The sequence below is a fragment of the Gymnoscopelus braueri genome, assembly GCF_963280865.1.
Source record: "Gymnoscopelus braueri genome assembly, chromosome: 23".
NCBI lineage: Eukaryota > Metazoa > Chordata > Actinopteri > Myctophiformes > Myctophidae > Gymnoscopelus > Gymnoscopelus braueri.
This window is the reverse complement of record NC_137625.1, coordinates 4,118,055-4,129,912: the sequence shown is the minus strand read 5'-3', so window position 1 is coordinate 4,129,912 and position 11,858 is coordinate 4,118,055. Positions and strand designations below refer to the sequence as shown.

Genomic DNA, 11,858 nt, shown 5'->3' with positions numbered 1-11,858 from the left:
AACAATATGTATTTGGCTGCGGACCCCCATCTCAAAAAAAAAAAATCCAGGGACCCCCAGAAGCAAAGATTTGAGTAAAAAACAATTGCTTTATAGATATATATTCAAAGATTAGCAAAAAAAAAAAACAGATTTTAAAAAAAAATAGCAGATATACAAGCTCATAGTGCGGCACTCGGTGCCGCGCTATGAGCTTGTATATCTGCTATTTTTTAATAGCCAAAAGTATAAAATATGGATAAAGTGGTTACACAGATGCGTCCCCCGGTCTTAAAGGGTTAATGCTTTTCCATACGATGATGCAACCCTTCATGGTGATGGATGGAGGATCAGATCATTACCAGATGTTTATCTCCAGCGGTTGAGGAGTGTGTCCCGTGGGGTTGTTGTACATTTGTGCTGCTCGCTGTCGGCGCCGCTCAGCGCCGCGACAGCGATGTCTATCCCCACCCCAACCCACCGTGGCGTTCGCTGGGCCACCGTGTCTGTTTGCTAGCTGGAGAGAGCCGCTCGGAATTAGGAGACCCCAACGGAGTATAGCATATCGTCACTGTCGGTGACGCTGTCTCCATTTTTAAATAAATCAGTGCTATTGAACACCCATTATGTCTGTGTGTGTGTTTGACAAATATTGAACCAATGACAATTGGAACCCCCCCCCCTTCCAGTCAAATGACAATTAAAAAGTGCTTCTGACTAAACCTCCTAACTCCATCATTGGATCCTCAAAACTGTCGGTCGAACCACCTAACTCCATAGCTGTTTATTCCATCATTGATTAGAATGACAAAGTCAGAAGGGAAAGAAATCTGTCTCCACATTAACGGTCAAAAACCTCCTAACTCCACTTGTATTTGGGTAAAGTAATGATAATATAATATAATATAATATAATATAATATAATATAATATAATATAATATAATATAATATAATATAATGTATTTGGGTAAAGTGATGATAATATAATATAATACTAGAAAATGTGCTCCTCGGAGCACAGGTCTCCACCAGTACTGTTCCTGATTAATCCTGTCTTACCTATTTATATTACATATTGTCACGTGTCACTTGACCAATGTTAGCTTGGCTGATGGAAGCTCACTTCCAAAAATATAAATGATTTTTTGAAGTGACACACCTATTTATAGGTTTCTATGTCATCATGCGTCTCGCTAGCCAATCAGAGCATTGGTGACAACAATATTGTCACGTGTCACACGAAGCTTGACCAATGTTAGCTTGGCTGAGACGGGGGACACACGGAAGGACAAGAACGAAAACATACTCTCCACCTCTGGCGGAGACAATAATGCATTTGGGTAAAGTAATGATAATATAATATAATATAATGTATTTGGGTAAAGTAATGATAATATAAGGACACATTCAAGTATCTGACCATGTATAGAGTCACCGTACCAACTTTGATGAGGCAGTTTTGTGTTGTTCCAAAAACATGTTTGTTTTTTTCATTTCCTGAAAAGTAAATATTTCGGACAGAGCCGAAATATATACTCATGGATTAAACTTCTCAGTTGCAACCACTGTATTTCAGTCATTTGGATTCCATAGAAGCCAGCATGTCTTCTATGGAAGTATGTTGCACAGCGGAAATAGCCGATCTACAAGCTCTCAATCGCCCTTCAGGACTTGGCCATACATTTTTATTTCAGTCTCGACATTTTATTTTGCTTTAATCCATGTGCACTGTTTTATATGTATAGTGCAAAAAGTCTGTGTGTGTGTATCGCAGCAATACACACACACACACACACACACACACACACACACACACACACACACACACATACACATACACATACACATACACACACACGCACACGCACGCAGGGAGGGAGCTTTAATCAGATTATGTGCTGACCTCTGACCTCGATGCAGGTTTTAGAAACACAATGGGGTCTATGATCACTTTCTAATCCCATTAGCATTGGATTAAAACGGAGAAGATATTTACAACACACGAGCACACATGCGTGTGCGTGCACACGCACACGCACACACACACACACACACACACAAAATATGGTCCCTTGAGCCACTGCTTGAGTTGGTGACACAATAATGAATTTGGTGAAATCCATAATTTCAAATGAGAAAGGCCCTCAATGTGCTTGTAAAGCCACAAGGCTTAAATCAGTCATGTTCCTTTCTTATCAATAAATGTATTATTAATACATTAAGTCTCACTGTATGGTCTTGCATGACAAACTAGTCAATACCACATTTAATAATTTCTTTGAAAGGGGCTTGAATAAAGATTTTGTGTTTCTGTCAAAAAGTACTGCCACCATAACTGAGCGTGTACAAATGGAACCCCCTCTAGTAACACAGAGGGTCCCCGGACCACTACAACAATTAGGTATGCAATACTGTATGGATGATTGAATGTATGTTTATCAAACATTTTAATGAAGGCCAGGAAAAAATATGAATTGTTCAGGAAATTAAGAAAACCATATTTAAAAGAAAAACAAAGCAATACTGCCTCATCAAAGTTGTTAACGCAATAGTGTTGATTTATGAAAAAAAAAAAGCTGAACATTTTAGTTAACTGGTTTCTGCCCGACAGCGACGATATATAGGAATTGCTAAAGGGAACCAGAATTATTAAAATAAAATCCAAAAGGATCCCAACCCTAGTAGTACTGCAGTAGTAGATACCTTGTGCCCCAGCTATAAATTCTTCTTATCTGTTTGACTGTAGGATGCAGTGGACGTGTAAAGCTCTCTGTTTGACTGTAGGATGCAGTGGACGTGTAAAGCTCTCTGTTTGACTATAGAATGCAGTGGACGTGTAAAGCTCTCTGTTTGACTGTAGGATGCAGTGGACGTGTAAAGCTCTCTGTTTGACTGTAGAATGCAGTGGACGTGTAAAGCTCTCTGTTTGACTGTAGAATGCAGTGGACATGTAAAGCTCTCTGTTTGACTGTAGGATGCAGTGGACGTGTAAAGCTCTGTTTGACTGTAGGATGCAGTGGACGTGTAAAGCTCTCTGTTTGACTGTAGGATGCAGTGGACGTGTAAAGCTCTCTGTTTGACTGTAGGATGCAGTGGACGTGTAAAGCTCTCTGTTTGACTGTAGGATGCAGTGGACGTGTAAAGCTCTCTGTTTGACTGTAGGATGCAGTGGACGTGTAAAGCTCTCTGTTTGACTGTAGGACGCAGTGGACGTGTAAAGCTCTCTGTTTGACTGTAGGATGCAGTGGACGTGTAAAGCTCTCTGTTTGACTGTAGGATGCAGTGGACGTGTAAAGCTCTCTGTTTGACTGTAGGACGCAGTGGACGTGTAAAGCTGACAGGCTGAGGACAGATTTACTGTCACTCGTTTTAAAGGAGGATGGCAGCATCCCAGGATGCACTCTGTCTTCACATTGTTCCTCTAGTGGCTCCACCCCCTCACGTCCTCAGCCTGTGATATGGATTCCTTTTGTCAGCTCAATATGGAGGCTTTTTCATCACCAAGGCTGTTAACACATTCAGTCCGGGAACGCATGTCACTATAGATGTCTTTGGCTTTACAAAAATTGTGAAAATGTGTGCAAATCTTTGAATGTATATATATATACATTTTAACTGAAATCTTTGCTTCTGGGGGTCCCTGGAAGAAAATATTTTGAGATGGGGGTGGGGGGTGTCTGCGGACAAATACATCATTGTGGGGGTCCTTGATATGAAAAAAGAACCACTGATTATTATAACAACATAAGTATAAAAAAAACGGTTAGGATTTAGAAGACATTTGTAGAATCCCTGCAGAAGCAAAGATTTGAGTTAAAAAAATCGCTTTAAAGAACATATTCAAAGATTTGCACAAAATATCAAGAAAAAAAAAAAAGCAGGCCTACAGGCTCGTAGCGCTACGAGCTTGTAGATCTGCTATTTTTGAATAGCCCAAAGTATAAAATAATGGTTATAGCTAAAAAAATCTAAAATCACACAGTATGCGTTCCCGGATTAAATGGGTTAATCACCTGTAGCCCAGCCCCCCCCCCCCCTCCTTCTCCTGCACAAAGCCAGAGGCTGATGTACTGTGTGTGTGGGTGCGTGCGCGTGTGCACGTTTTCCTCTGCTATCCTTTGTGCACGTTGTCTTCCTTTAGATCAGCATTATTGTGTGAATAATGCCTGTCCAGTCTATGTGGTTAATTAGCACTCAGGGTTCTCTATAAAGACATGGAGGTTCAATAGCTCTCGTCCAGACAGGGGGGGGGATGGGGGGGGGAGGGGCTTGATGTTGTCTGGAGCAGACAGGAATCACTGAGTGAGATAGTAAACAAAGACAGGCGGAGAGAGGGAAGGACAGACAGACGGGTAGAGACGTTGAAGAGGGAAGGGAAGATGAAAATCCTGATGTGTTTCAGAGTACAGAGGGTCCAGAAAGCGTTCTGTAGAATTTCTTTTATGCACCCGTCCTGTGTTTCTTTACTGCGGACGGTACTGCAAATGACAACTGAATTTCAATAAAGGTTCTATCTATCTACTTGCACTTGCCGTAAAATAAACCCCAGTTAAAACGACGGACGACGCGCCGTCTAAAGCGGACTTGAGCCACGAGAAGCACCGCCGAGCGAGCCGTGCGGCGAGCGGGTCGCCGTGTCGAGCGTTGCAAAGTCCGCTTCAGTCAACTCAACGCTGCTTGAGTTATGTCCCAATAGGCAGGGGCGTAGCTACTAGAGATGCGCCGATCGCGGTTTTAGCCGCGGTTGCCGCAGTTAACCGCAGTTTGGTTGGATTTGGGTCAATCAAATATAATTATTAATTAATATTGGATAAACCGCGGGTGAAATAATGCGGGAATTAAATTAATGATATCAATCTATAGGCCTATAATAGCTTTTAAAAAGCACTAAATTTCACCGTGTGTGCCTTTGTAGTATTTTAATATTACGTCATTTTACACCAGGCACAAAATAGCCGCTCACGACATGTTGCTTTGCAGGCAGCCAGTGTTGCCAGGTTGCGAGAGAAATAAGTAGCCAGGTCTATGAAAACAAGCCCAAAACAAGTGCCAAACAAGCCCAAAAGTCGCTTATAAAAAGCTTATAAAAAGCCGACATGGCAACAAAGTGGTTGAAAGCGAAAGTAACTTAATGAAGACGTGCGCTTGTTGTTACCATGGTTGTGGATTGTATACAGTCACTGCATCGCGACAGTGACAGTGGTGAGTGACATTGTTTATTAAGAAAACTAACGTCAGGAAAATAACAATTATTTGGTGCGGTTGGTGCAGATCTATAAATAGGATGATATAATTACCGCGGGTGGATGGCGGATGGATAATGAACTTGTTAACGCGGATTTGGGTGACAAAAAAAACCATCCGCGCATCTCTAGTAGCTCCTGTGACGCAGCCAACGCAGTTGCATTGGGGCCCAGGGTCATTTGGGGCCCACCAATAGCAGATCTACAAGCTCACAACGCCTCGCGCTGCGAGGCGTTGTGGGCTTGTAGATCGGCTATTTTTGGCAAAGAGGTATAGGTGTAGAGGGAAAAAAGAGCAGACCAAGTAAACAAAAAAAAGTATAATTTACTTGAGCACCTGCCCCTCTAAATGTCTGTGCACGCCACTGGGGCCCACTGTTGGCTTGTTACGCCACTGCCGATAGGGACAGCATCGTAACTCATATCCCCCCTAGTCAACATGTGCCGTTTCAGCCCCCCCCCCCCTTCCAGTCAAACGTTTGACGAAGTCACCCGTTTGCCGCCTTGGGAGTGAGAATGCGTTGATAGGTCACAAAAAGAGTGCCAATAGAACATGAAATAACATGGGGTCCAGCATGTTTTGATGATGGTGAGCTATACATCCATCTCATTACCTGTCAGGGTGGAGTGGATGCTCTTTGACACGAACGTCCGTAATTCAGCCGGTGCTGATTACACTAAGTGACAGCAGTTTATACCAGCCAAGTCAGCATGTAGCGTATAGCGTAGCCGGACCACTAAACATGCTCTTCTAGACGGACAGGCTGGCCCGAAGCCCAAATATTTAGAGGACCCAGAAGAGCCACGTTCTGCAACGTGATGCTGATTAATGTTCTTGTGGTTTTCATCGTGGGGCGAGTAAAAATGGAACACATAAAATGAAAGGCACGTCGTTTGCAAGATAAGACCACAGAGAGAGAGAGAGAGAGAGAGAGGTAGTAGCATATGCATCGAAAGCATCAACAGTAGCAGATCTACAAGCTTGAAACGCGCCGCGTTTCGAGCTTGTAGATCTGCTGCTTTTGATGCTTTAGTGTGACGCTGTAGTATGATCAAGTAGTGCGTTGATTTACGAAAAAGCACATAAAGTTAAAATATAACATAGATAAGAGGTTTCTGCCCGACAACAACAATTTGCGTGTGTGTGTGTGTGATCTAAATGGCTTTATGAGCTTTATAGGGATGCAATTAAGGAAACAGCTCTTTTATAGGATGCTGAGTGGGACACTGGAGGTTTTGACAGTTCAGAGCTCCGCGTAGCCCTGCAGTCTCATGAGGGCTGATTAGGGTGATTATTATCACTGGGGCAGAGATGATTGAGTTAACCCATTCAATCCGGGAAATCATCTGTGTCATGTTAGATTTCTGTGGCTATTCAAAAATAGCGGTTTGTAGATGGAAGATTGCAAATCTTTGAATATATATATATATTTTTAACTTGCAAGATTTGCACAAATTTTCACGATTTTTCCAAAAATAGCAGATCTACAAGCTGAACATGAGCTTGTATATCTTGAGCTTGTATATCTCAGATACTGTAGAGTTGTAGAGAGACTCCATTAGCAGAGAAGGGCGTTCGAATGGCAGCACACACACACACACACACACATGTAAAAACATTCACACACACACACACACACACACATGCACAGCAAACACATGAATTACACGTGCACTTCCATTGTAATGGAGGAAAACAGGGCATTTAATGAAAGAAATGCAACCATTTAAATTGTGTGGCGTAAATGTTCTCTCGTTGCAGTGGATAGTAAAAAGTAAATGTGTCAGCTTACTAAATGATATCTCTGAAAGAAGCCTGGCATGGTATTTAGTAATAGACAGTGTTGAAGGAACTGTGGAGTAGCACATTTATATTTTGAAAAGACCCCCTACCCCCTACCGCCCCCCCCCCCCCCCCCCCCAAAAAAAAAAGGAAAGGAAAAAAAAAGCCTATACATCAGAATATAATCACATTTGGGATTTAACTAAAAGAAGTGGACAGGTGAAAGGGGTCTCACCACCACACCACAAACGTCTCTCCTAAACCCAGCCCACTAATGTGTCCTTTCAGCGAATGATGGAAACCAGTCCCCTCACCACCGTAGTCCCCCACCCCCCCCCTCCCCCCCCACCCCCACACACACACAAAGACTGAAAGAAAGGAAAAACCCCTCCTGTACTTTTAAGGATAGTGAATAGAGAGCCCCACAGCCTGCCTGCCATGCCCCACATACGGTGGCTGAATACAAAAGACCCCCCTCTGTAAGAGCAGTCACTATGGGAGACCACTCTATCTGTCTCTGCTGCTGCGAGCGACGGGCCCCAATGAAGCTATCAGCGTGTTCACACACACACACACACACGCACACACGCACACACACGCACACACACACACACACCAATACCTCCAAACTGCTCTAAAACCCTCCTGGCTAATGCATTCTTTTCATCCCTGCAGCAGTGAGCAGAAAGCAGGGAGGGAGGAGAGCGGTTTGGTTTTGGGCCCAATTTGAATATTTCCATTATTTATCAGCGCAGAGAATTGAGACCTTTACTGTAGACGTGCCAAGTCGCCAGGGAATCGGGCGACGAGGGAATCGGGAGACGAGGGAATCGGGCTGTGGTTGGATTTGCTTCTGTGCTGTTAATTGCTTGAGGAACATTTCAAAAACACGATGTAGATATGATATGAGAACATGGAGGCAATGAAGACTGTCATCGTTTTCAGTTCAATAATTAATCATACTGTTCATTCAAATGTCAGGGATTATGATTGAGTCTGTATGATAAAGCCGGTATGGTTTCATGCAGTTGGCCACACATCACCGCCCTGAAAACCTTTACATTTATTACATCAATGTGAATACAAAACTAATATAAACAATTTAAACATTCCACTGGTACTGTATCACTAGTCTTCCTGCATTTAGATTACATGGTGGCCGTGGAGCCCTTGATAGGTTTAACACAGTGAATGTGTAATCATAGTTTGTTAAGGAAGTGCAGTACAGTGCAAGAGGAAGAGCTTTGATGTAATAGAATTCCATGGGACAAAGGGGCGGGCGTCTAGCCTGACAGACACACGATGGCTTTTCCCATGCAGCCACAGAACAATCCTGGGAAATGCTAAGAGTTCAGTCCAGCTCACGCGACGACCCGGTCACTGACCTACTGGTCACTGATTTAAGGCGGCAGGGTGAAGGATTGAAATGAGGAATAATGCATTGCACTGTCAGCCTTTTCTGACCAAGACAGGTCTTTGTCTGTGGACTCATTTATCTTGCATCTACCTACGTAGAAGCACTGCAGCGCGACAGTTTAGTTAGAGGAGAGTTTGGAAGGCAGCGATTCAGGAGTCCCGAGTTGGTGTTGGTTAGACCACACTCTGGCATCGCATCACATTTGTTCTCTCAAGTTCTCTCTTCTTAAACACAATGGTGTTAACTGGAGTTACAACTGGAGATTAAAAAGATATTCTTAATATATAAATACGATTTATTTTTGTATTCATCCATTCAGTCATTTATTCTGACAGACTCAATTATTGGTGTTTTTTTCACAAGTACAGTACAAAACAAAACAAACCTATAATGTCTTAATTTGTCTCTCACGCACGCACGCACGCACGCACGCACGCACGCACGCACACACACACACACACACACACACACACACACAATGGTATTATAGCCTAAATACATTTCATTGATAATGTAAATTGACTTTGACAATCAATGTGCGTACTTGTCATGACACTAACATATGTTTGCTTGTTATATAATTGACAGTGTTTCTAACTGTAGGTGCAGTGTTCATTTTGTCAACTGAAACAATGACGAAAACTGAATTAAAACTGAGCTATGATGACTAAAACTATGACTAGTAGAGAAGAGATCCAATAGAAGACAAGCCATTTGATGCTTGGATGCGTGTGGTTGTCGCACTCTGAAAGTAGCTATCTACAAGCTCACAACGTTGTGACGCGTTGTCAGCTTTAGATCGACTATTTTCGGCACAGAGCTAAGTATAGATCAGCCATAATGGCCCGCCAAGATACCATTTTGTCAACTAAATCAACTGTAGATTTAGTTGACTAAATCTTATAATATTTAGTCAACTAAAATTAAAACATTTCAGATGGCAAAAAAAAACAAAAACGAAATCAAAATTTGCTTTAAAAAGTAACACTGGTGTGGTGTGTTATTGTGTTGGCAGTCATTTGTCTCACAGTTTGTTCATTCCGGTGGTGACTCTCATTAGTGTCAGTCTGTTAGTGAACACTCCTAATGATCTGCTAATTGTGAGACGCCACAATCGGCCTCAGGGGGGCAGCACCACCACCACCACCACCACCTGGTCATGAGTGTGTAAAAGGACACGAGAGTGACGTGTGTGCGTGTGCATGTGTAACTGTGTGTCATGTTTGTCACAGTTCCCAGACAACGTCCCTAGTGGACATCCTTTTATCTTATTTCACAGTTAGTGGCTGCGGTGTCAGTCTCTGAAAAAGCTATTATATTGTGCATGGTCTACTGTACATAATAGAAGATGTACACTGTGCAGCTTTGTACCTCAAGATTGGATACTAAACGACTTTGTGATTTCCTTTTGACTGTATTTGTGCTCACTGAGTTAGTGAAGAAGAAAAAATAAGTATGACTTACTATTACATTTTTACAGCTTGACAAAGCTGTCAATAAACAGAAGTTGCAACTAGTCGTCACTTTCTCGTTGCTTTCTCACTTTCTACTTATTGGCTAAAGGCCAGCCAATGAGGGGTCACGTATGGCTTCCCATACTCTGAACCATGCCGCCAGAACCGCGGTACAACAGTGAAGCATCCCGCTGCCTGGTGGTTAAATCTGGGATTGCAAGACTTGCGCATTTAAAACGCTACCACATGTGCTTCTATCGTCTTAAACCCTAGTGACACACACACATGGTTTTCACCTCTTCTCTCATGTCATGTGTTCCACTAGTACAATACACGGTGATGTGGTGTCATGGCTGCCTGGTGTGATCCCATCCCATCACAAGATGTTCACGGTCGTTTTCTATTGTGTGTGTTTGTTCCAGCCGAGCCATCAAGACCAACCAGGACCTTCTCCCTGAGACTCCGTGGTCCAGCATCCTGTACGATGACTTCTGGGGCACCCTGCTCACCCACAGCGGCAGCCACAAGTCCTTCAGACCTCTCTGCACGCTCTCCTTCCGCCTCAACCACGCCCTGCACGGCCTGCGGCCGCGGGGCTACCACCTGGTCAACGTGGGGCTCCACGCCTCCGTCACCGCCCTCTTCACCGCCTTCTCCCGCCCCCTGCTGGGCGGAGCGCCGTGGAACCTGCTGGCGGGCCTCGTCTTCGCGTCGCACCCGGTGCACACCGAGGCCGTGGCCGGCGTGGTGGGCAGGGCCGACGTCGGCGCCGCTCTGTTCTTCCTGCTGTCTCTCTTCTGCTACGCCAGACACTGTGGACTCCGCAGGGACCCCCGAGGGGCCTTCCACGACGCCAGACGCTGTGGCGGCGGGTTGGTGGGCCGGTGCTGGGCCTGGATGCTGGGCAGCCTGTGGTGTGCGGCGGCCAGTATGCTGTGGAAGGAGCAAGGGGTCACGGTTCTGGCCGTCTCGGCCGCGTACGACCTCTTCATCTTCCAGAGGCTCTGTTTTCACCAGACCATCGCCGTTCTGCTGGGGAAGGTACGTTATAATAATAATACATAAGTATAATGATAGCTTTTTTATAGCAGCTTTCATACAGAAAATGCAGCCCAAAGTGCTTCACATAAAAATTGCTTATCATTAAACAAATTAATGCATTATTTCAAAGTAAAAAACTAACGAAGCAATATGGTTTCATGTAAAAACAACAGAAAGATTACAGTGAAATTAAATACAAAGAAAAACAAAATAAACTAGAAAAAGTGCTCCTCGGAGCACAGGTCTCCGCCAGGTCAGGTACGTTATTCTGGCCTCCTGGTGGCGCTATAGTAGGCCAATATGAAAAGGGTGCCATTTATTCTTACTGTAGGTCTTTCACGGCAATCAGACACTGCATTCATGATTTGAGGCATTTTGTTCCAAAAAAGTGTTTTGCTAAATTAGACCTGCTGGTGGCGCTATAACAGGCCAATGTGAAAAGGGTGGCATTTCTTCCTCTGCCTAGTGGGAATGTGCGTGTGAAAATTCACGGAAATCGCAAGCTGCGTGCATAGTTTGAGGCTTTTTGTTCAAAACGGACCAATCCTGCAAACTTTGAAAGCCAACCATAGGCAATGAGGATGGAATATGGGAAATCGGACAGATTCGTGTTGATCACATGACTATAGAGATACTGTGTACCGATTTGCATGACGTTTGGATAAAATGTGTAGGAGTAATGTTAAAAAAATGGGTTTTGCACAAATCGGCTCCCTGGTGGCGCTATAACAGGCCCATGTGAAAAAATTGGGGCAGAGGTTCTGAATTGGCATCCAGGGACACGGACGGACGGACGGACAGGGGCGAAAACATACTCTCTCGCCATGCCTTTCGGCCTGGCGGAGACAACAACAACAACATAAGAGTCATGGACATACAATGGGTTTAATTAAATACCAGATAAAAAAAGACAGGACTTCAACTTTGTAAAAACACCATG

The 11,858-nt window shown here is 43.8% G+C and overlaps 1 protein-coding gene across 1 annotated transcript in view; it reads left to right on the top strand.

The window, feature by feature from the left end:
- The window catches only part of tmtc2a (transmembrane O-mannosyltransferase targeting cadherins 2a), a 91,280-nt gene that overhangs the window by 28,176 nt on the left and 51,246 nt on the right, over positions 1-11,858 (top strand). Inside the window, exon 2 of the mRNA XM_080421825.1 lies at positions 10,300-10,918. Coding sequence (XP_080277951.1) covers positions 10,300-10,918 — 619 coding nt within the window. The remainder of the gene's footprint in view (positions 1-10,299; positions 10,919-11,858) is intronic.